Here is a 27,157-nt window from a genome sequence, read left to right as displayed (position 1 = left end):
AAAAGCAGAGATTACTAGATCATGGAAATATGTGGAGATAGGCATGATGGCTCTGCCTTTAATAATAGCATTGGAGGTGGTCTTCAGTCATTCCAGTGAGTGACATAGAAAAGCAACAGAAAGGACCAGTTCTTATCCATCAGGGCATTTATCATCAACATTATCAACCTTAAACCTGGGCATTTGTGCAAGACATGTTTTTTATTTGTCTTCATAACATGTAGGCATTGTTCTATCAGCATTTCAGCGGCAGTATTTTAATCTGTTGCAAAGAGCTGCTTTACACTGAAATGTGGTCTTTTCAATGAGACACTGGTCATATATAGATTTTTTTTTTTAGCTAATGTGAGCTCAGTTTTCATATAGACATCTAGGCGTTTGGCCTACAAATCACAGAATCAGTGCTTACAGACCTTAAACAAAAAAAAGTTAGTTCAAATAATGAGTAAGTCGGCAAAAAGCATCTGTGAAGAAATCTGTGAACTTTTTTTAACAGATCGAAAACAGTTCTGTTAAAACAATGCAGGTGGCTGCGTTGGTGCAGACATGCTGTTCAAGTTACTAGTAAGAAAAAAAACCCCAATGATTTATGATACTCATTTATGATACTTACAACTCTGGAGCATTATCATAGAAGCAACTATTTTATCTTTTTGTTAAAATGATCATGAGGTGAACAGATATTTGGCATTCACATTACAAAATAATCCTGCATACTGTATCTGCTTGTATTTGATTGGCCAATGCATCGCCTTGCCAGGTGACCTCGTGCTATGTTGCAGCAAAAGTTGAGACATGTTTGCTGGACGGTCCTGTGTCATCTTGCTGGAGCTCAGCCCTTTGTAGTGGCTCATGTGCTGCACCACCAGACTGGCTTTATTTAAATGAATGAGGGGGCTGTCTTTTTTTCACGCAGAGCTAAAGTTGGTGGAGGAGATGAGGTCAATAGGTTATTTGTGAGCACCTTCCAAAAAGATTCGTCTGATCATTTCAAAAGCAACTCATAAGCAAGAAGTTTCTTGACAAGAAAATGTAAACACAGGTCATATTAAGTGTTTAAACAAATGACCAGTGCTGTTTGTCTGGTGAGCACAGTCTCAGTAGGAGGAATGTAAGGAAATGAGGGAGGACACAGAAGGGTCAGGATGATGAGGCAATATTTAAAGTTGCTTGTGCCCATAATTCCATTTTTAAGGCCAGTGTGGCTCCTGACACATCAAAAGGAAATTCAATAGGATTCTGGACACTATCAACATATCTAACCTTGAAGAGGTATTTAAATCCATGCAGGTGAGCTAAGAGATAAAGTTCAAAGTATCTAAAGACATACCAGAAGTGCTCCGATTCCTTTATCCAGTACATTGTAGGGCAGGTGCAGCAAGATAGAGGGGAGGAACAGGGTTACACAAAGGGCAACCTTTATGGAGAAAACTCCCTCAGGGAAAAGCAGGAAGAAGTAAGAGGGATAAGGGTTGTCCCTCAGGCTAAACAGTGGATAAACTAATATGAACTGTAAAAGAAACTGCACTGGAGGGAGAGTTGTGGTATGGGGCAAACATAGCTAACGTGTTAACTCAGGTTGTGTCCGTTTAAAATCTCCTGTCCACATCACCCAACCAAAATATCAGTCTATAGACAGGTGAAGTCTCTTCCAGTCTTTTATGTCGACAGTTTGTCCAAGCACGATAAGCCAAGTAATATAAATTATCTAGCAGCAGAGACTGAGAGCAAATGGTTAGAAATTCATTTGTCATCTGGTGTGAATATATTGTTGCATTTGTCCAGAGTGTTATAAAGGAAAATGACTAAAGGATTTCTGAGCTGGCGTATTTTAGGACAGGTATGGGTGGGAAGAGATTAGCACATGGGTCTATATTTGAGGAAGCAGTTGATAAGCCCACAGGAAATAGTGAGCTCCACCATAGCTGGTGCAGATAAAACACACAATGGATGGTTTATAGTCTTTGGAGCTCACAGTGTCATGGGAGGACACAGCAGACGAGCATGTGAAAGGAAATGCTTTGGCACAACAAGGTGGAGATAGAGATGGAGCAACAGGGTTTGAAAGTTAAGATCTGATAAGCAAATTTGACCTTTACATTTCAGTTTTGTTTTGCTTTAGCCTACATTGGCAGTTCCACATTAAAACAAGTAAAGTTAAAAGATTCTATTCATTATTTGACAAAAATAACTTACATTTCTCATATTGAGCCGTGATATCACAATGGAACAAACAAAGGAAGAGTATACTTGGCTAAAATCTTACATAGAAGACATATCAGAGCTTTTAGTGTAATAAAATCACACTCTGAGAAACATACCACAAAAAGCATAATGTTGTGTGTTGCCAACTAAATTAAATCAGCTTACCAGTGCTAAATACCAGTGACAAGCTAAGTCACAGATAAAATCTCCTACCACAGTATATGTAATTTTATAACAAATATTACACATGCGATGTAATGGAGTAAATTCTCTGGAACATCAACTGTGATTGTTGTGTGAATAAAGTGATCATCGTGATTAATGCATGTGCCTGCAGAAAAATAATACGCTTGTTTCATTCAATTCAGTTCACAATTTAACATAAATGGGATATTTATTTGGCGTTTACAATGAGGCCATAGTGCATTTACTCTCAAGTTATTTGGGTTTACGAATACCACCTACCAACTCTGTGCAGCCAAATGTAAAAAGGTAATATGAAGATTTTATTGACAACCGTTCTTAGCCAATAAAAACCGTTATTACATAATTTGTTTGATGTTTGAATTGGCTCCCTGAATGGAGGCTTGCCCTGGATTATGACACAGGGGTTTTTCCTTCCTATTGTGTGTGCTTGTTCTATATTCAAGCCCTTGGCAGGTGCTGTGCCGTCCCTGTCCGCTCCCTGCGCCCTGCAGTAAACTGAGAACCTTTTCCAATCTGCTGCAAGACGAGCGTGTTTGTGTGTGCACCGGTGTGTGTGCAGGTGTGACGTCAACTGTGATCCCTTGAGAATGCATAAATGACAAAAGATGTGATTCTTCCTATCTCATCCCCTCTTCCCTCTCCCCTGTTTCAGAGGACAGTGTTGAGGGGGTGGCAGCAACGCAGGAAAATCTGTGTATCTGTCGGTTTGCCTGATGCCTCCGCAGACCTTCCACCCCTGTTCCTCTGAGTCCCGGACCCCCAGGGAGAGTTGCCTCCTGAAGACGTCTCTCTGTCACAACACTGACGAGCCAGGGTGGTCATTCTCCAACTGAGCCCACAAACTGAGCCCAGAAGTGACAGAGCTTTGGAGAAGGCCCCTGACCTGAGCGCCACTCATTCTGTCAGCGAGCTGTCAGTCTCAGAGACCTGAAGACACGGCTAGAGACTCACATTAAAGGGTTAACTTGGTGACACAACGCACGCCGGCACAAAAACGAGTGCACAGGGTATGCAACACACCCCACTCGCCCACACATCCGTAGGCACACAAGCACACACACAAAGACCTTGTCACTCAAGCAAACAGGGTATGTGATCTGACACAAGATGGAGGGTGCTTGCGTAACACTTGATTCATTTCAAAGGTGTAATTGGATGTCTGTTTGGGTCGGGTGGAAGAGGCTCTTGGCACTGGCAGTATCAAAGCTGACATTCATCAAAGTCTGCCAAAATAACTAACACAACATTATTTCTGTATGGAAAAAAAACTCAAACACACACACAAAAAAAATCAGACCTGATATTCGTTTATTTTACAGGCGAAACATACATATTTGTTACAATGTTTGTCTAGAAATACAGGTACTGTAACTTCACCACAAGTTTCAGTTTAAATACTGCTCCCTATTCTTGTTAAATGCAGGCAGGAAGAAAAAGAATATATTTCCTTCACATTATAATTCCCCAAAATAAATTGCTTTCAGAGGGAAAGAGTACATTAATTCAGAAAGACGCATTAATTCAAAATAGATGCAAATTCATGTTTTGAAAAAGTGGTTGTCTTCACCAAAAAAATGAGATATATGATAGATGTGACACAAGCTCACATCTAAAAATCACACTTTCTACATCCAGTTCAGATTCTAAGAACCACCTAGTACAAATGATCGTCACTTCACTTTCAAGAGCAGAGTGTAGTGCGTGTAGTGTCTTGTAAAAGCATACCCATATCAACTGCTGGAGGCAGCCAGAGATATGTAACATGACTTCTCTGTGTATAGAAGATGTAAACATAAGTCCTAAGGCATCATGTTTAACACTTTGCCTACATTCAGCACAAAAAGTTTCACAGAGGCACAAACATGGACACAGAGTCTGAGATTTAAATGAGAAAAAACACTTCTCACACAACACAGCTACGGTAAAATTCCTTGATGTAAATCACAGAAGTGGATATTTGTGTTGAGAACAAGCTTAATATCCATTACAGTCCATCAGCTCCTATTATTAGTGATAAATGGCTATATGTATGATGGCAAAGAAATGCCCTGTATTTGCTGCTTGAACATTGAATTTTTTCATTTAACCATTCCACTGAAACAAGAAAACTAAGGCATTGTGAATTTATTTAGAAAAGAAAGAATTATATGAGGGATTTGTTGACATTATGAATAAAATTGAATATAACAAATGCTCAGTGTTTAGGCAGAAGGAAGTCTAACATGCATACATACAGTATATTGCTGTATATAAACATTTGGGTCAGGGTATGGGTGACATATCAGCCATATGATCATTAATTCTCTTCTTCAACTTTATCCTTTAGTGGTTTGTTTCTGTTTGAATTTTTCAAAACAGGCAATCAGCTAATGTAGGTCACCCAATTGGACATGATATAATAACCATTTGAAACTCCACAAATACTGTCTCATTAAGTGGAACAGTGGAACAGGAGAAGCCAAAGATCATATTACACAACTTTTTTTTTTTTCCTTTTTGTGTTATCTACCTTTATTCTTTGACACTAATAAAACCCACACCCAAGTTCACTTCAAAATATTTAAGGGGAATGTGCTATATTTCACACACTCACTGTAAACACACACTCATTTTTTATGAATCCCAGATTTAATGCAGGACCATTCTGCATGTATCCCTGTTTGTGCGTACACATGAGGCCCCTTTAGTTGGTGCAGATCAAGGCAGTGGTCATTTTTTTGTTCATAGTGTTTCATAGTGATTCCCAGGAAGTGGGATATAAGGCCTTGTAGTGTGGTCAATCATTTACACTGACCAGGAATGTAGAAACAAGAGGTTCTTGGAAGCTGTGCATAACCGCCTTTACCAGTATGCAGTTTACAGTTCTTCAAAGAAGGCCACCCTGGACTTGGTGCTCTGTAGTGTTAGCTGTGGAGGAGATAAAAACAGACTTAATGAGTTGGTTTTTTTTTTAATCAGTTGTGAAAGTAAACAAGAACAGAATATACTGAGCGAAGCAAGCAAAATGAGTAAACAGGAAATCTTTATTGGAGACTAATGTCACTGAAATCATCACCTGTACTTTCCCTGAGCCATTCTGCCAGATACAGTCCTTTTGTGTATTCCCAGCGCATGGAGTGTGAACCCCGGCTGCTTAAGAATTTCAACTGAGAGACCATCCAAACCTATTTGTGGATGGTCAACAGGCTTGCTGGGTGAAAGCACATTGCCAGAGCCCAACTTTTAAAATTCCCTGGCTGTCAACAGCCCGTTGGACTGAGTACATTTGGTTGCAAGCATGGGCACCCTGGTTGGGTTTGTTTTCATGCAGTGGTGGCTGTTTCTTGAGCAGTCTCCCTAAAGCCATGGACTCACTTGTGAGTGCTGTTGTGTTAGGATCCACCACAGTTACTCAATTAAAATTTCCTGGATAGTGAAAATTAAAGGATTGTAGATTATTTTTTGTTGAGACCAATGTCAGTGGTGAAGGAAATTCTCACTCAGATCATTAACTTAGGTAAAAGTACCAAAACAGGTGTTTCTTTGTTCTCTTTAATGAAATGAAAAGGGAGTTTTACTGTTGTTCGGGGGAATCTCCGCTGACACTATATTGTTAGTTGTGATTCTGATAAAAATGTACATGTATGCATGTTTATTCCAGCCATGCCTCTGATGAACACTAGAATAAAAATGAAAAGGCAGTAAGAACCACAGCACATGATCTGACTTGTTTCCCTTGACTAATCAAAAGACGAAGTGATCATAAGGAGAAGATAATTGGAGAGTCTTTATGCACTTCAATGTTTACTGGAAACATAACCCCCAAGGTTATTCTGTTTCTAATGTAATGGAATGTGAAGGCATGCAGCACTGATACGCATTACACTGACCAACTGACAGAAAAATTGGCCTCAGTCAGGGTTTACACGTAGCCCTGACGGACAAAGAAATCTGTAGGTTTCCCAAACTCTCTGCTACTGCAGAGAATAGAGAGCAGGATAAGTAGAAGATCAATACCAGTCATAGAAAGCACTGTTAACTGTTTTTACTTCAGGTTTAAATGAGCTGGCGATGGATTAATTCAGGCCTCTGGCTGTGCTCTTCGGCACAGCTACCATTAGCTCATCTAATACAGTGCAAGAGACCATCACCTCAAATCGGGTGGGCAAACTTTTTCCTCTCCTCAACATCTGCAGGGTAAGGGGAATTAAAGCGGCTGCAAAAGTAAATATTAGACCAGGGATGAAGGAGGACAGTTTGGCAAATCCAGGTTATTTCTGGGGAATGTGTAGATGGAGGGACTTAAGCAAAACCAAACAGATAATATGTGGGAGAAGGACGGATTTGCTGGGTAATGTTTACCAATCAGAATCAGAAAAACTTTATTAATCCCTGTAAGGAAATTCTTTTGTTACTTACAAACTCCCAATGGAAAATGAAGAAAAGAAGAAAATTGCACATAGTGTGTAAACCAAGAAAAATGTTTCTAAAATAAATGGGATAAATGAAGTGAAACAAAAAAATAGAAAGTATAGTATAATGAAAATAAAGTAAAAATATTGCAATACGCACCTTACAGTGTACATATATTCCAATATCAAACAGAACAATATAATACAAATAATAGAAAAACAGAAAAACATAAATGTTTTGAAGCCTTACGGCTCTATGACGTGTTTCATGACATTTTGAGGTCTGAAAAAAAAAATGTTTGTTGGCATATTTTGAAGCCTTACTATACTATGACGTTTTTTATGACATTTTAAGACGAAAAAAAAATGGACTTCTTTTGGCCGATTTTGACGTCTTACTATACTATGACGTTTTTATGACATTTTGAGGTCAAAAAATTTTTTGACTATTTTTGGCCGAAAAAAACGCCTTACTATACTATGACGTTTTTTATGACATTTTGAGGTGAAAAAAAATGTTGACTTTTTTTGGCCGATTTTGACGCCTTACTATACTATGATGTTTTTTATGACATTTTGAGGTCAAAAAATTTTTTGACTATTTTTGGCCGAAAAAAACGCCTTACTATACTATGACGTTTTTTATGACATTTTGAGGTCAAAAAAAAATTTGACTTTTTTTGGCCGATTTTGACGCCTTACTATACTATGACGTTTTTTATGACATTTTGAGGTGAAAAATTTTTTTGACCTTTTTTGGCCGATTTTGACGCCTTACTATACTATGACGTTTTTTATGACATTTTGACGTGAAAAATTTTTTTGACTTTTTTTGTCCGAAAAAAACGCCTTACTATACTATGACGTTTTTTTATGACATTTTGAGGTCAAAAGAAATTTTGACGTTTTTTGGCCGATTTTGACGCCTTACTATACTATGACGTTTTTTATGACATTTTGAGGTGAAAATTTTTTTTGACCTTTTGTGGCCGATTTTGACGCCTTACTATACTATGACGTTTTTTATGACATTTTGAGGTGAAAAATTTTTTTGATTTTTTTTGTCCGATTTTGACGCCTTACTATACTATGACGTCTTTTATGACATCTTGAGGTGAAAATTTTTTTTGACCTTTTGTGGACGATTTTGATGCCTTACTATACTATGATGTTTTTTATGACATTTTGAGGTGAAAAAAAATTTTGACTTTTTTTGGCCGAAAAAAACGCCTTACTATGACGTTTTTTATGACATTTTGAGGTGAAAAAATTTTTTGACTTTTTTTGGCCGAAAAAAACGCCTTACTATACTATGACGTTTTTTATGACATTTTGAGGTGAAAAATTTTTTTGACTTTTTTTGTCCGAAAAAAACGCCTTACTATACTATGACGTTTTTTTATGACATTTTGAGGTCAAAAGAAATTTTGACGTTTTTTGGCCGATTTTGACGCCTTACTATACTATGACGTTTTTTATGACATTTTGAGGTCAAAAAAAATTTTAACTTTTTTTGTCCGATTTTGACGCCTTACTATACTATGACGTTTTTTATGACATTTTGAGGTGAAAAAAAATTTTGACTTTTTTTGGCCGAAAAAAACGCCTTACTATACTATGACGTTTTTTATGACATTTTGAGGTGAAAAAAAAATTTTGACTTTTTTTGTCAGATTTTGACGCCTTACTATACTATGACGTTTTTTATGACATTTTGAGGTGAAAATTTTTTTTGACCTTTTGTGGCCGATTTTGACGCCTTACTATACTATGATGTTTTTTATGACATTTTGAGGTGAAAAATTTTTTTGACTTTTATTGGCCGAAAAAAACGCCTTACTATACTATGATGTTTTTTATGACATTTTGAGGTGAAAAAATTTTTTGACTTTTTTTGGCCGAAAAAAACGCCTTACTATACTATGATGTTTTTTATGACATTTTGAGGTCAAAAAATTTTTTGACTATTTTTAGCCGAAAAAAACGCCTTACTATACTATGACGTTTTTTATGACATTTTGAGGTAAAAAAAAAATTTGACTTTTTTTGGCCGATTTTGACGCCTTACTATACTATGACGTTTTTTATGACATTTTGAGGTGAAAAATTTTTTTGACTTTTTTTGGCCGATTTTGACGCCTTACTATACTATGATGTTTTTTATGACATTTTGAGGTGAAAAATTTTTTTGACTTTTATTGGCCGAAAAAAACGCCTTACTATACTATGATGTTTTTTATGACATTTTGAGGTGAAAAAATTTTTTGACTTTTTTTGGCCGAAAAAAACGCCTTACTATACTATGACGTTTTTTATGACATTTTGAGGTGAAAAATTTTTTTGACTTTTTTTGTCCGATTTTGACGCCTTACTATACTATGACGTTTTTTATGACATTTTGAGGTAAAAAAATTTTTTGACTTTTTTTGTCCGATTTTGACGCCTTACTATACTATGATGTTTTTTATGACATTTTGAGGTGAAAAAATTTTTTGACTTTTTTTGTCCGATTTTGACGCCTTACTATACTATGACGTTTTTTATGACATCTTGAGGTGAAAAAAATTTTTGACCTTTTGTGGCCGATTTTGATGCCTTACTATACTATGATGTTTTTATGACATTTTGAGGTGAAAAAAATGTTTGACTTTTTTTGGCCGAAAAAAACGCCTTACTATACTATGACGTTTTTTATGACATTTTGAAGTCAAAAAAAATTTTGACGTTTTTTGGCCGATTTTGACGCCTTACTATACTATGACATTTTTTATGACATTTTGAGGTGAAAAAATTTTTTGACTTTTTTTGTCCGATTTTGACGCCTTACTATACTATGACGTTTTTTATGACATTTTGAGGTGAAAAAAAATTTTGACTTTTTTTGGCCGAAAAAAACGCCTTACTATACTATGACGTTTTTTATGACATTTTGAGGTCAAAAAAAAATTTTGACTTTTTTTGTCCGATTTTGACGCCTTACTATACTATGACGTTTTTTATGACATTTTGAGGTGAAAAATTTTTTTGACCTTTTGTGGCCGATTTTGACGCCTTACTATACTATGACGTTTTTTATGACATTTTGACGTGAAAAATTTTTTTGACATTTTTTGTCCGAAAAAAACGCCTTACTATACTATGATGTTTTTTTATGACATTTTGAGGTCAAAAGAAATTTTGACGTTTTTTGGCCGATTTTGACGCCTTACTATACTATGACGTTTTTTATGACATTTTGAGGTGAAAATTTTTTTTGACCTTTTGTGGCCGATTTTGACGCCTTACTATACTATGACGTTTTTTATGACATTTTGACGTGAAAAATTTTTTTGACATTTTTTGTCCGAAAAAAACGCCTTACTATACTATGATGTTTTTTTATGACATTTTGAGGTCAAAAGAAATTTTGACGTTTTTTGGCCGATTTTGACGCCTTACTATACTATGACGTTTTTTATGACATTTTGAGGTGAAAATTTTTTTTGACCTTTTGTGGCCGATTTTGACGCCTTACTATACTATGACGTTTTTTATGACATTTTGAGGTGAAAAATTTTTTTGATTTTTTTTGTCCGATTTTGACGCCTTACTATACTATGACGTCTTTTATGACATCTTGAGGTGAAAATTTTTTTTGACCTTTTGTGGACGATTTTGATGCCTTACTATACTATGATGTTTTTTATGACATTTTGAGGTGAAAAAAAAATTTGACTTTTTTTGGCCGAAAAAAACGCCTTACTATGACGTTTTTTATGACATTTTGAGGTGAAAAAATTTTTTGACTTTTTTTGGCCGAAAAAAAACGCCTTACTATACTATGACGTTTTTTATGACATTTTGAGGTGAAAAAAATTTTTGACTTTTTTTGTCCGAAAAAAACGCCTTACTATACTATAACGTTTTTTATGACATTTTGAGGTGAAAAAATTTTTTGACTTTTTTTGTCCGAAAAAAACGCCTTACTATACTATGACGTTTTTTTATGACATTTTGAGGTCAAAAGAAATTTTGACGTTTTTTGGCCGATTTTGACGCCTTACTATACTATGACGTTTTTTATGACATTTTGAGGTCAAAAAAATTTTTGACTTTTTTTGTCCGATTTTGACGCCTTACTATACTATGACGTTTTTTATGACATTTTGAGGTGAAAAAAAATTTTGTCTTTTTTTGGCCGAAAAAAAACGCCTTACTATACTATGACGTTTTTTATGACATTTTGAGGTGAAAATTTTTTTTGACCTTTTGTGGCCGATTTTGACGCCTTACTATACTATGATGTTTTTTATGACATTTTGAGGTCAAAAAAATTTTTGACTTTTTTTGGCCGAAAAAAACACCTTACTATACTATGACGTTTTTTATGACATTTTGAGGTGAAAAAAATTTTTGACTTTTTTTGTCCGAAAAAAACGCCTTACTATACTATGACGTTTTTTTATGACATTTTGAGGTCAAAAGAAATTTTGACGTTTTTTGACCGATTTTGACGCCTTACTATACTATAATGTTTTTCATGACATTCTGAGGTGAAAAATTTTTTTGACTTTTTTTGGCAGATTTTGACGCCTTACTATACTATGACGTTTTTTATGACATTTTGAGGTGAAAAAAATGTTTGACTTTTTTTGGCCGAAAAAAACGCCTTACTATACTATGACGTTTTTTTATGACATTTTGAGGTGAAAAAAATTTTTGACTTTTTTTGGCCGATTTTGATGCCTTACTATACTATGATGTTTTTTATGACATTTTGAGGTGAAAAAACTGTTTGACTTTTTTTGGCCGATTGTGACGCCTTACTATACTATGACGTTTTTTATGACATTTTGAGGTCAAAAAAAGTTTGGACTTTTTTTGTCCGATTTTGACGCCTTACATTACTATGACGTTTTTTATGACATTTTGAGGTGAAAAAAATTTTTGGCTTTTTTTGGCCGATTTTGACGCCTTACTATACTATGACGTTTTTTTATGACATTTTGAGGTAAAAAAAAATTTTTGACTTTTTTTGGCCGATTTTGATGCCTTACTATACTATGACGTTTTTTATGACATTTTGAGGTGAAAAAATTTTTGACTTTTTTTGGCCGAAAAAAACGCCTTACTATACTATGATGTTTTTTATGACATTTTGAGGTGAAAAAAAAATTTGACTTTTTTTGTCCGATTTTGACGCCTTACTATACTATGACGTTTTTTATGACATTTTGAGGTGAAAAATTTTTTTGACTTTTTTTGGCCGAAAAAAACGCCTTACTATACTATGACGTTTTTTATGACATTTTGAGGTGAAAAAAATTTTTTTGACTTTTTTTGTCTGATTTTGACGCCTTACTATACTATGATGTTTTTTATGACATTTTGAGGTGAAAAAATTTTTTGACTTTTTTTGGCCAAAAAAAACGCCTTACTATACTATGATGTTTTTTATGACATTTTGAGGTGAAAAAATTTTTTGACTTTTTTTGTCCGATTTTGACGGCTTACTATACTATGATGTTTTTTATGACATTTTGAGGTGAAAAAAATTTGTGACTTTTTTTGGCCGAAAAAAACGCCTTACTATACTATGATGTTTTTTATGACATTTTGAGGTGAAAAAAATTTTTGACTTTTTTTGTCCGATTTTGACGCCTTACTATACTATGATGTTTTTTATGACATTTTGAGGTGAAAAAATTTTTTGACTTTTTTTGTCCGATTTTGACGCCTTACTATACTATGACGTTTTTTATGACATCTTGAGGTGAAAAAAAATTTTGACCTTTTGTGGCCGATTTTGATGCCTTACTATACTATGATGTTTTTTATGACATTTTGAGGTGAAAAAAATGTTTGACTTTTTTTGGCCGAAAAAAACGCCTTACTATACTATGACGTTTTTTATGACATTTTGAAGTCAAAAAAAATTTTGACGTTTTTTGGCCGATTTGGACGCCTTACTATACTATGATGTTTTTTATGACATTTTGAGGTCAAAAAAATGTTTGACTTTTTTTTGGCCGAAAAAAAACGCCTTACTATACTATGACGTTTTTTATGACATTTTGAGGTCAAAAAAAATTTTGACTTTTTTTGGCCGATTTGGACGCCTTACTATACTATGACGTTTTTTATGACATTTTGAGGTGAAAAAAATTTTTGACTTTTTTTGTCCGATTTTGACGCCTTACTATACTATGACGTTTTTTATGACATTTTGAGGTGAAAAAATTTTTTGACTTTTTTTGTCCGATTTTGACGCCTTACTATACTATGACGTTTTTATGACATTTTGAGGTGAAAAAAATTTTTGGCTTTTTTTGTCCGATTTTGACGCCTTACTATACTATGATGTTTTTTATGACATTTTGAGGTGAAAAATTTTTTTGACTTTTATTGGCCGAAAAAAACGCCTTACTATACTATGATGTTTTTTATGACATTTTGAGGTGAAAAAAATGTTTGACTTTTTTTGGCCGAAAAAAACGCCTTACTATACTATGACGTTTTTTATGACATTTTGAGGTGAAAAAAATTTTTGACGTTTTTTATGACATTTTGAGGTGAAAAATTTTTTTGACCTTTTGTGGCCAAAAAAAAACGCCTTACTATACTATGATGTTTTTTATGACATTTTGAGGTGAAAAAAATTTTTGACTTTTTTTGGCCGATTTTGACGCCTTACTATACTATGATGTTTTTTATGACATTTTGAGGTGAAAAATTTTTTTGACTTTTATTGGCCGAAAAAAACGCCTTACTATACTATGATGTTTTTTATGACATTTTGAGGTGAAAAAAATTTTTGACTTTTTTTGTCCGATTTTGACGCCTTACTATACTATGATGTTTTTTATGACATTTTGAGGTGAAAAAAATTTTTGACTTTTTTTGTCCGATTTTGACGCCTTACTATACTATGATGTTTTTTATGACATTTTGAGGTGAAAAAATTTTTTGACTTTTTTTGTCCGATTTTGACGCCTTACTATACTATGACGTTTTTTATGACATCTTGAGGTGAAAAAATTTTTTTGTCCTTTTGTGGCTGATTTTGATGCCTTACTATACTATGATGTTTTTATGACATTTTGAGGTGAAAAAAATGTTTGACTTTTTTTGGCCGAAAAAAACGCCTTACTATACTATGACGTTTTTTATGACATTTTGAAGTCAAAAAAAATTTTGACGTTTTTTGGCCGATTTTGACGCCTTACTATACTATGACATTTTTTATGACATTTTGAGGTGAAAAATTTTTTTGACTTTTTTTGTCCGATTTTGACGCCTTACTATACTATGACGTTTTTTATGACATTTTGAGGTGAAAAAAAATTTTGACTTTTTTTGGCCGAAAAAAACGCCTTACTATACTATGACGTTTTTTATGACATTTTGAGGTCAAAAAAAATTTTTGACTTTTTTTGTCCGATTTTGACGCCTTACTATACTATGACGTTTTTTATGACATTTTGAGGTGAAAATTTTTTTTGACCTTTTGTGGCCGATTTTGACGCCTTACTATACTATGACGTTTTTTATGACATTTTGAGGTGAAAAATTTTTTTGACTTTTTTTGTCCGAAAAAAACGCCTTACTATACTATGATGTTTTTTTATGACATTTTGAGGTCAAAAGAAATTTTGACGTTTTTTGGCCGATTTTGACGCCTTACTATACTATGACGTTTTTTATGACATTTTGAGGTGAAAAATTTTTTTGATTTTTTTTGTCCGATTTTGACGCCTTACTATACTATGACGTCTTTTATGACATCTTGAGGTGAAAATTTTTTTTGACCTTTTGTGGACGATTTTGATGCCTTACTATACTATGATGTTTTTTATGACATTTTGAGGTGAAAAAAAATTTTGACTTTTTTTGGCCGAAAAAAACGCCTTACTATACTATGACGTTTTTTATGACATTTTGAGGTGAAAAAATTTTTTGACTTTTTTTGTCCGAAAAAAACGCCTTACTATACTATAACGTTTTTTATGACATTTTGAGGTGAAAAAATTTTTTGACTTTTTTTGTCCGAAAAAAACGCCTTACTATACTATGACGTTTTTTTATGACATTTTGAGGTCAAAAGAAATTTTGACGTTTTTTGGCCGATTTTGACGCCTTACTATACTATGACGTTTTTTATGACATTTTGAGGTCAAAAAAATTTTTGACTTTTTTTGTCCGATTTTGACGCCTTACTATACTATGACGTTTTTTATGACATTTTGAGGTGAAAAAAAATTTTGTCTTTTTTTGGCCGAAAAAAAAACGCCTTACTATACTATGACGTTTTTTATGACATTTTGAGGTGAAAATTTTTTTTGACCTTTTGTGGCCGATTTTGACGCCTTACTATACTATGATGTTTTTTATGACATTTTGAGGTCAAAAAAATTTTTGACTTTTTTTGGCCGAAAAAAACACCTTACTATACTATGACGTTTTTTATGACATTTTGAGGTGAAAAAAATTTTTGACTTTTTTTGTCCGAAAAAAACGCCTTACTATACTATGACGTTTTTTTATGACATTTTGAGGTCAAAAGAAATTTTGACGTTTTTTGACCGATTTTGACGCCTTACTATACTATAATGTTTTTCATGACATTCTGAGGTGAAAAATTTTTTTGACTTTTTTTGGCAGATTTTGACGCCTTACTATACTATGACGTTTTTTATGACATTTTGAGGTGAAAAAAATGTTTGACTTTTTTTGGCCGAAAAAAACGCCTTACTATACTATGACGTTTTTTTATGACATTTTGAGGTGAAAAAAATTTTTGACTTTTTTTGGCCGATTTTGATGCCTTACTATACTATGATGTTTTTTATGACATTTTGAGGTGAAAAAACTGTTTGACTTTTTTTGGCCGATTGTGACGCCTTACTATACTATGACGTTTTTTATGACATTTTGAGGTCAAAAAAAGTTTGGACTTTTTTTGTCCGATTTTGACGCCTTACATTACTATGACGTTTTTTATGACATTTTGAGGTGAAAAAAATTTTTGGCTTTTTTTGGCCGATTTTGACGCCTTACTATACTATGACGTTTTTTTATGACATTTTGAGGTAAAAAAAAATTTTTGACTTTTTTTGGCCGATTTTGATGCCTTACTATACTATGACGTTTTTTATGACATTTTGAGGTGAAAAAATTTTTGACTTTTTTTGGCCGAAAAAAACGCCTTACTATACTATGATGTTTTTTATGACATTTTGAGGTGAAAAAAAAATTTGACTTTTTTTGTCCGATTTTGACGCCTTACTATACTATGACGTTTTTTATGACATTTTGAGGTGAAAAATTTTTTTGACTTTTTTTGGCCGAAAAAAACGCCTTACTATACTATGACGTTTTTTATGACATTTTGAGGTGAAAAAAATTTTTTTGACTTTTTTTGTCTGATTTTGACGCCTTACTATACTATGATGTTTTTTATGACATTTTGAGGTGAAAAAATTTTTTGACTTTTTTTGGCCAAAAAAAACGCCTTACTATACTATGATGTTTTTTATGACATTTTGAGGTGAAAAAATTTTTTGACTTTTTTTGTCCGATTTTGACGGCTTACTATACTATGATGTTTTTTATGACATTTTGAGGTGAAAAAAATTTGTGACTTTTTTTGGCCGAAAAAAACGCCTTACTATACTATGATGTTTTTTATGACATTTTGAGGTGAAAAAAATTTTTGACTTTTTTTGTCCGATTTTGACGCCTTACTATACTATGATGTTTTTTATGACATTTTGAGGTGAAAAAATTTTTTGACTTTTTTTGTCCGATTTTGACGCCTTACTATACTATGACGTTTTTTATGACATCTTGAGGTGAAAAAAAATTTTGACCTTTTGTGGCCGATTTTGATGCCTTACTATACTATGATGTTTTTTATGACATTTTGAGGTGAAAAAAATGTTTGACTTTTTTTGGCCGAAAAAAACGCCTTACTATACTATGACGTTTTTTATGACATTTTGAAGTCAAAAAAAATTTTGACGTTTTTTGGCCGATTTGGACGCCTTACTATACTATGATGTTTTTTATGACATTTTGAGGTCAAAAAAATGTTTGACTTTTTTTTGGCCGAAAAAAAACGCCTTACTATACTATGACGTTTTTTATGACATTTTGAGGTCAAAAAAAATTTTGACTTTTTTTGGCCGATTTGGACGCCTTACTATACTATGACGTTTTTTATGACATTTTGAGGTGAAAAAAATTTTTGACTTTTTTTGTCCGATTTTGACGCCTTACTATACTATGACGTTTTTTATGACATTTTGAGGTGAAAAAATTTTTTGACTTTTTTTGTCCGATTTTGACGCCTTACTATACTATGACGTTTTTATGACATTTTGAGGTGAAAAAAATTTTTGGCTTTTTTTGTCCGATTTTGACGCCTTACTATACTATGATGTTTTTTATGACATTTTGAGGTGAAAAATTTTTTTGACTTTTATTGGCCGAAAAAAACGCCTTACTATACTATGATGTTTTTTATGACATTTTGAGGTGAAAAAAATGTTTGACTTTTTTTGGCCGAAAAAAACGCCTTACTATACTATGACGTTTTTTATGACATTTTGAGGTGAAAAAAATTTTTGACGTTTTTTATGACATTTTGAGGTGAAAAATTTTTTTGACCTTTTGTGGCCAAAAAAAAACGCCTTACTATACTATGATGTTTTTTATGACATTTTGAGGTGAAAAAAATTTTTGACTTTTTTTGGCCGATTTTGACGCCTTACTATACTATGATGTTTTTTATGACATTTTGAGGTGAAAAATTTTTTTGACTTTTATTGGCCGAAAAAAACGCCTTACTATACTATGATGTTTTTTATGACATTTTGAGGTGAAAAAAATTTTTGACTTTTTTTGTCCGATTTTGACGCCTTACTATACTATGATGTTTTTTATGACATTTTGAGGTGAAAAAAATTTTTGACTTTTTTTGTCCGATTTTGACGCCTTACTATACTATGATGTTTTTTATGACATTTTGAGGTGAAAAAATTTTTTGACTTTTTTTGTCCGATTTTGACGCCTTACTATACTATGACGTTTTTTATGACATCTTGAGGTGAAAAAATTTTTTTGTCCTTTTGTGGCTGATTTTGATGCCTTACTATACTATGATGTTTTTATGACATTTTGAGGTGAAAAAAATGTTTGACTTTTTTTGGCCGAAAAAAACGCCTTACTATACTATGACGTTTTTTATGACATTTTGAAGTCAAAAAAAATTTTGACGTTTTTTGGCCGATTTTGACGCCTTACTATACTATGACATTTTTTATGACATTTTGAGGTGAAAAATTTTTTTGACTTTTTTTGTCCGATTTTGACGCCTTACTATACTATGACGTTTTTTATGACATTTTGAGGTGAAAAAAAATTTTGACTTTTTTTGGCCGAAAAAAACGCCTTACTATACTATGACGTTTTTTATGACATTTTGAGGTCAAAAAAAATTTTTGACTTTTTTTGTCCGATTTTGACGCCTTACTATACTATGACGTTTTTTATGACATTTTGAGGTGAAAATTTTTTTTGACCTTTTGTGGCCGATTTTGACGCCTTACTATACTATGACGTTTTTTATGACATTTTGAGGTGAAAAATTTTTTTGACTTTTTTTGTCCGAAAAAAACGCCTTACTATACTATGATGTTTTTTTATGACATTTTGAGGTCAAAAGAAATTTTGACGTTTTTTGGCCGATTTTGACGCCTTACTATACTATGACGTTTTTTATGACATTTTGAGGTGAAAAATTTTTTTGATTTTTTTTGTCCGATTTTGACGCCTTACTATACTATGACGTCTTTTATGACATCTTGAGGTGAAAATTTTTTTTGACCTTTTGTGGACGATTTTGATGCCTTACTATACTATGATGTTTTTTATGACATTTTGAGGTGAAAAAAAATTTTGACTTTTTTTGGCCGAAAAAAACGCCTTACTATACTATGACGTTTTTTATGACATTTTGAGGTGAAAAAATTTTTTGACTTTTTTTGTCCGAAAAAAACGCCTTACTATACTATGACGTTTTTTATGACATTTTGAGGTGAAAAAAATTTTTGACTTTTTTTGTCCGAAAAAAACGCCTTACTATACTATGACGTTTTTTTATGACATTTTGAGGTCAAAAGAAATTTTGACGTTTTTTGGCCGATTTTGACGCCTTACTATACTATGACGTTTTTTATGACATTTTGAGGTCAAAAAAAATTTTGACTTTTTTTGTCCGATTTTGACGCCTTACTATACTATGACGTTTTTTATGACATTTTGAGGTGAAAAAATTTTTTGACTTTTTTTGGCCGAAAAAAACGCCTTACTATACTATGACGTTTTTTATGACATTTTGAGGTGAAAAAAATTTTTGACTTTTTTTGGCCGAAAAAAACGGCTTACTATACTATGACGTTTTTTATGACATTTTGAGGTGAAAAATTTTTTTGACTTTTTTTGGCCGATTTTGATGCCTTACTATACTATGATGTTTTTTATGACATTTTGAGGTGAAAAAAATGTTTGACTTTTTTTGGCCGATTGTGACGCCTTACTATACTATGACGTTTTTTATGACATTTTGAGGTCAAAAAAAGTTTGGACTTTTTTTGTCCGATTTTGACGCCTTACATTACTATGACGTTTTTTATGACATTTTGAGGTGAAAAAAATTTTTGGCTTTTTTTGGCCGATTTTGACGCCTTACTATACTATGACGTTTTTTTATGACATTTTGAGGTAAAAAAATTTTTTTGACTTTTTTTGGCCGATTTTGATGCCTTACTATACTATGACGTTTTTTTATGACATTTTGAGGTGAAAAATTTTTTGACTTTTTTTGGCCGAAAAAAACGCCTTACTATACTATGATGTTTTTTATGACATTTTGAGGTGAAAAAAAAATTTGACTTTTTTTGTCCGATTTTGACGCCTTACTATACTATGACGTTTTTTATGACATTTTGAGGTAAAAAATTTTTTTGACTTTTTTTGTCCGATTTTGACGCCTTACTATACTATGATGTTTTTTATGACATTTTGAGGTGAAAAAATTTTTTGACTTTTTTTGTCCGATTTTGACGCCTTACTATACTATGACGTTTTTTATGACATCTTGAGGTGAAAAAAATTTTTTGTCCTTTTGTGGCCGATTTTGATGCCTTACTATACTATGATGTTTTTATGACATTTTGAGGTGAAAAAAATGTTTGACTTTTTTTGGCCGAAAAAAACGCCTTACTATACTATGACGTTTTTTATGACATTTTGAAGTCAAAAAAAATTTTGACGTTTTTTGGCCGATTTTGACGCCTTACTATACTATGACATTTTTTATGACATTTTGAGGTGAAAAAATTTTTTGACTTTTTTTGTCCGATTTTGACGCCTTACTATACTATGACGTTTTTTATGACATTTTGAGGTGAAAAAAAATTTTGACTTTTTTTGTCCGAAAAAAACGCCTTACTATACTATGACGTTTTTTATGACATTTTGAGGTGAAAAAAATTTTTGACTTTTTTTGTCCGAAAAAAACGCCTTACTATACTATGACGTTTTTTTATGACATTTTGAGGTCAAAAGAAATTTTGACGTTTTTTGGCCGATTTTGACGCCTTACTATACTATGACGTTTTTTATGACATTTTGAGGTCAAAAAAAATTTTGACTTTTTTTGTCCGATTTTGACGCCTTACTATACTATGACGTTTTTTATGACATTTTGAGGTGAAAAAATTTTTTGACTTTTTTTGGCCGAAAAAAACGCCTTACTATACTATGACGTTTTTTATGACATTTTGAGGTGAAAAAAATTTTTGACTTTTTTTGGCCGAAAAAAACGCCTTACTATACTATGACGTTTTTTATGACATTTTGAGGTGAAATTTTTTTTTGACTTTTTTTGGCCGATTTTGATGCCTTACTATACTATGATGTTTTTTATGACATTTTGAGGTGAAAAAAATGTTTGACTTTTTTTGGCCGATTGTGACGCCTTACTATACTATGACGTTTTTTATGACATTTTGAGGTCAAAAAAAGTTTGGACTTTTTTTGTCCGATTTTGACGCCTTACATTACTATGACGTTTTTTATGACATTTTGAGGTGAAAAAAATTTTTGGCTTTTTTTGGCCGATTTTGACGCCTTACTATACTATGACGTTTTTTTATGACATTTTGAGGTAAAAAAATTTTTTTGACTTTTTTTGGCCGATTTTGATGCCTTACTATACTATGACGTTTTTTATGACATTTTGAGGTGAAAAAATTTTTGACTTTTTTTGGCCGAAAAAAACGCCTTACTATACTATGATGTTTTTTATGACATTTTGAGGTGAAAAAAAAATTTGACTTTTTTTGTCCGATTTTGACGCCTTACTATACTATGACGTTTTTTATGACATTTTGAGGTGAAAATTTTTTTTGACTTTTTTTGGCCGAAAAAAACGCCTTACTATACTATGACGTTTTTTATGACATTTTGAGGTGAAAAAAATTTGTGACTTTTTTTGTCTGATTTTGACGCCTTACTATACTATGATGTTTTTTATGACATTTTGAGGTGAAAAAATTTTTTGACTTTTTTTGTTCGATTTTGACGGCTTACTATACTATGATGTTTTTTATGACATTTTGAGGTGAAAAAAATTTGTGACTTTTTTTGGCCGAAAAAAACGCCTTACTACACTATGATGTTTTTTATGACATTTTGAGGTGAAAAAAATTTTTGACTTTTTTTGTCCGATTTTGACGCCTTACTATACTATGATGTTTTTTATGACATTTTGAGGTGAAAAATTTTTTTGACTTTTTTTGTCCGATTTTGACGCCTTACTATACTATGACGTTTTTTATGACATCTTGAGGTGAAAAAAATTTTTGACCTTTTGTGGCCGATTTTGATGCCTTACTATACTATGATGTTTTTTTATGACATTTTGAGGTCAAAAGAAATTTTGACGTTTTTTGGCCGATTTTGACGCCTTACTATACTATGACGTTTTTTATGACATTTTGAGGTGAAAAATTTTTTTGATTTTTTTTGTCCGATTTTGACGCCTTACTATACTATGACGTCTTTTATGACATCTTGAGGTGAAAATTTTTTTTGACCTTTTGTGGACGATTTTGATGCCTTACTATACTATGATGTTTTTTATGACATTTTGAGGTGAAAAAAAATTTTGACTTTTTTTGGCCGAAAAAAACACCTTACTATACTATGACGTTTTTTATGACATTTTGAGGTGAAAAAAATTTTTGACTTTTTTTGTCCGAAAAAAACGCCTTACTATACTATGACGTTTTTTATGACATTTTGAGGTGAAAAAAATTTTTGACTTTTTTTGTCCGAAAAAAACGCCTTACTATACTATGACGTTTTTTTATGACATTTTGAGGTCAAAAGAAATTTTGACGTTTTTTGGCCGATTTTGACGCCTTACTATACTATGACGTTTTTTATGACATTTTGAGGTCAAAAAAAATTTTGACTTTTTTTGTCCGATTTTGACGCCTTACTATACTATGACGTTTTTTATGACATTTTGAGGTGAAAAAATTTTTTGACTTTTTTTGGCCGAAAAAAACGCCTTACTATACTATGACGTTTTTTATGACATTTTGAGGTGAAAAAAATTTTTGACTTTTTTTGGCCGAAAAAAACGCCTTACTATACTATGACGTTTTTTATGACATTTTGAGGTGAAATTTTTTTTTGACTTTTTTTGGCCGATTTTGATGCCTTACTATACTATGATGTTTTTTATGACATTTTGAGGTGAAAAAAATGTTTGACTTTTTTTGGCCGATTGTGACGCCTTACTATACTATGACGTTTTTTATGACATTTTGAGGTCAAAAAAAGTTTGGACTTTTTTTGTCCGATTTTGACGCCTTACATTACTATGACGTTTTTTATGACATTTTGAGGTGAAAAAAATTTTTGGCTTTTTTTGGCCGATTTTGACGCCTTACTATACTATGACGTTTTTTTATGACATTTTGAGGTAAAAAAATTTTTTTGACTTTTTTTGGCCGATTTTGATGCCTTACTATACTATGACGTTTTTTATGACATTTTGAGGTGAAAAAATTTTTGACTTTTTTTGGCCGAAAAAAACGCCTTACTATACTATGATGTTTTTTATGACATTTTGAGGTGAAAAAAAAATTTGACTTTTTTTGTCCGATTTTGACGCCTTACTATACTATGACGTTTTTTATGACATTTTGAGGTGAAAATTTTTTTTGACTTTTTTTGGCCGAAAAAAACGCCTTACTATACTATGACGTTTTTTATGACATTTTGAGGTGAAAAAAATTTGTGACTTTTTTTGTCTGATTTTGACGCCTTACTATACTATGATGTTTTTTATGACATTTTGAGGTGAAAAAATTTTTTGACTTTTTTTGTTCGATTTTGACGGCTTACTATACTATGATGTTTTTTATGACATTTTGAGGTGAAAAAAATTTGTGACTTTTTTTGGCCGAAAAAAACGCCTTACTACACTATGATGTTTTTTATGACATTTTGAGGTGAAAAAAATTTTTGACTTTTTTTGTCCGATTTTGACGCCTTACTATACTATGATGTTTTTTATGACATTTTGAGGTGAAAAATTTTTTTGACTTTTTTTGTCCGATTTTGACGCCTTACTATACTATGACGTTTTTTATGACATCTTGAGGTGAAAAAAATTTTTGACCTTTTGTGGCCGATTTTGATGCCTTACTATACTATGATGTTTTTTATGACATTTTGAGGTGAAAAAAATGTTTGACTTTTTTTGGCCGAAAAAAACGCCTTACTATACTATGACGTTTTTTATGACATTTTGAAGTCAAAAAAAATTTTGACGTTTTTTGGCCGATTTGGACGCCTTACTATACTATGATGTTTTTTATGACATTTTGAGGTGAAAAAAATGTTTGACTTTTTTTTGGCCGAAAAAAAAAACGCCTTACTATACTATGACGTTTTTTATGACATTTTGAGGTCAAAAAAAATTTTGACTTTATTGGCCGAAAAAAACGCCTTACTATACTATGATGTTTTTTATGACATTTTGAGGTGAAAAAAATGTTTGACTTTTTTTGGCCGAAAAAAACGCCTTACTATACTATGATGTTTTTTATGACATTTTGAGGTGAAAAAAAAATTTGACTTTTTTTGTCCGATTTTGACGCCTTACTATACTATGATGTTTTTTATGACATTTTGAGGTGAAAAAATTTTTTGACTTTTTTGGTCCGATTTTGACGCCTTACTATACTATGACGTTTTTTATGACATTTTGAGGTCAAAAAAAAAATTGACTTTTATTGGCCAATTTTGACGCCTTGGGCTTTAAACTTGCCAACCCAGAGGAGGTGGCGTGGGACAGAATGCTGTCAAAGCTGAGAACATGGACATGGACAGTCCCTCCCACCCGCTCCCTGAAACTGTGAACAATCTGGGAAGCATCTTCAGCAACAGTCTTCTGCTACCACTGTGCTCTAAGGAACGGTACAGGAAGTCATTCCTGCCATCCGCCATCAGACACTATAACACATCTGTGTCTTTGCTCACAAACCTGGACTAATGCATCATCTAGGGTGCCCTATAAGTCTCAGTTACATTAACTGTATATATATGTAATATATATATTGTATATGTATATATTTACATGTATGTGTGTATATATATACTTATATATTTATGTATGTGCAATTGTCTCCTGCTTTGTGTGTGTGTATGTGTATATAAGACCCCCTCCTGTATATATTGTATTTCTTTTTCCAAATCTATTTTTCCTTTAAAGAGTGTATTTATTGTTTCCTTGTGACTGCTGCTACAAACGAATTTCCCCACGGGGATTAATAAAGTATCTCTATCTATCTATCTATACTATGAAGTGTTTTATGACATTTTGAGGTCATTCTAAAATCCAACTTTTTTTGAAGACTTACGTCCATATGACTTGTTTTATGACATTTTGAGGTCTGAAAAAAATCTTACTTTTTTTGACATATTTTGATGCCTTACGACCGTACAGCATGTTTAATGACATTTTGAGGCAAAAATTTTTTTGACTTTTTTTGGCCGATTTTGACGCCTTACTATACTATGACGTTTTTTATGACATTTTGAGGTCAAAAAAATTTTTGACTTTTTTTGGCCGATTTTGATGCCTTACTATACTATGACGTTTTTTATGACATTTTGAGGTCAAAAAAAATTTTGACTTTTTTTGTCCGAAAAAAAACGCCTTACTATACTATGACGTTTTTTTATGACATTTTGAGGTCAAAAAAAATTTTGCCGTTTTTTGGCCGATTTTGACACCTTACTATACTATGACGTTTTTTATGACATTTTGAGGTCAAAAAAATTTTTGACTTTTTTTGTCCGATTTTGACGCCTTACTATACTATGACGTTTTTTATGACATTTTGAGGTCAAAAAAATGTTTGACTTTTTTTGGCCGAAAAAAAACGCCTTACTATACTATGATGTTTTTTATGACATTTTGAGGTCAAAAAATTTTTTGACTTTTTTTGTCCAAAAAAAACGCCTTACTATACTATGATGTTTTTTATGACATTTTGAGGTGAAAAAAATTTTTGACTTTTTTTGTCCGAAAAAAACGCCTTACTATACTATGATGTTTTTTATGACATTTTGAGGTGAAAAAATTTTTTGACTTTTTTTGGCCGATTTTGACGCCTTACTATACTATGACGTTTTTTATGACATCTTGAGGTGAAAAAAAATTTTGACCTTTTGTGGCCGATTTTGATGCCTTACTATACTATGATGTTTTTTATGACATTTTGAGGTCAAAAAAATTTTTGACTTTTTTTGGCCGAAAAAAACGCCTTACTATACTATGACGTTTTTTATGACATTTTGAGGTGAAAAAAATTTTTGACTTTTTTTGTCCGATTTTGATGCCTTACTATACTATGACGTTTTTTATGACATTTTGAGGTGAAAAAATTTTTTGACTTTTTTTGGCCAAAAAAAACGCCTTACTATACTATGATGTTTTTTATGACATTTTGAGGTCAAAAAATTTTTTGACTTTTTTTGTCCGAAAAAAACGCCTTACTATACTATGATGTTTTTTATGACATTTTGAGGTCAAAAAATTTTTTGACTTTTTTTGGCAGAAAAAAACGCCTTACTATACTATGACGTTTTTTATGACATTTTGAGGTCAAAAAAATTTTTGACTTCTTTTGTCCGATTTTGACGCCTTACTATACTATGACGTTTTTTATGACATTTTGAGGTCAAAAAAATTTTTGACTTTTTTTGTCCGAAAAAAACGCCTTACTATACTATGACGTTCTTTTATGACATTTTGAGGTCAAAAAAAATTTTGCCGTTTTTTGGCCGATTTTGACGCCTTACTATACTATGACGTTTTTTATGACATTTTGAGGTCAAAAAAAATTTTGACTTTTTTTGTCCGATTTTGACGCCTTACTATACTATGACGTTTTTTATGACATTTTGAGGTGAAAAAAATTTTTGACTTTTTTTTTCCGATTTTGACGCCTTTCTATACTATGACGTTTTTTATGACATTTTGAGGTGAAAAAAAATTTTGACCTTTTGTGGCCGATTTTGACGCCTTACTATACTATGAAGTTTTTTATGACATTTTGAGGTGAAAAAAAATTTTGACCTTTTGTGGCCAAAAAAAACGCCTTACTATACTATGACGTTTTTCATGACATTTTGAGGTCAAAAAAATGTTTGACTTTTTTTGGCCGAAAAAAACGCCTTACTATACTATGATGTTTTTTATGACATTTTGAGGTGAAAAAAATTTTTGACTTTTTTTGGCCGAAAAAAACGCCTTACTATACTATGACGTTTTTTATGACATTTTGAGGTCAAAAAAAATTTTTAAGTTTTTTGGCTGATTTGGACGCTTTACTATACTATGATGTTTTTTATGACATTTTGAGGTCAAAAAATTTTTTGACTTTTTTTGGCCAAAAAAAACGCCTTACTATACTATGATGTTTTTTATGACATTTTGAGGTGAAAAAATTTTTTGACTTTTTTTGTCCGATTTTGACGCCTTACTATACTATGTTTTTTATGACATTTTGAGGTGAAAAAAATTTTTGACTTTTTTTGTCCGATTTTGACGCCTTACTATACTATGACGTTTTTTATGACATCTTGAGGTGAAAAAAATTTTTGACCTTTTGTGGCCGATTTTGATGCCTTACTATACTATGATGTTTTTTATGACATTTTGAGGTCAAAAAAAATTTTGACTTTTTTTGGCCGAAAAAAACGCCTTACTATACTATGACGTTTTT

At 32.1% G+C, this 27,157-nt stretch overlaps 1 protein-coding gene across 2 annotated transcripts in view; it reads right to left on the bottom strand.

The window, feature by feature from the left end:
• Nucleotides 1-4,831: 4,831 nt before the first annotated feature.
• Nucleotides 4,832-27,157, bottom strand: part of nf2a (neurofibromin 2a (merlin)) — a 61,538-nt gene continuing 39,212 nt past the window's right edge. For both annotated transcript variants that reach the window (XM_041041336.1, XM_041041337.1), the window contains one exon: nt 4,832-5,319. In XM_041041336.1, the coding sequence (XP_040897270.1) occupies nt 5,269-5,319 (51 nt within the window). In that variant the 3' untranslated portion in view covers nt 4,832-5,268. The remainder of the gene's footprint in view (nt 5,320-27,157) is intronic.

Source organism: Toxotes jaculatrix, chromosome 7 (assembly GCF_017976425.1).
Source record: "Toxotes jaculatrix isolate fToxJac2 chromosome 7, fToxJac2.pri, whole genome shotgun sequence".
Taxonomy (NCBI): Eukaryota; Metazoa; Chordata; class Actinopteri; family Toxotidae; genus Toxotes; species Toxotes jaculatrix.
The sequence above is the reverse complement of the archived record's forward strand: the minus strand, read 5'-3'. Positions and strand labels throughout refer to the sequence as shown.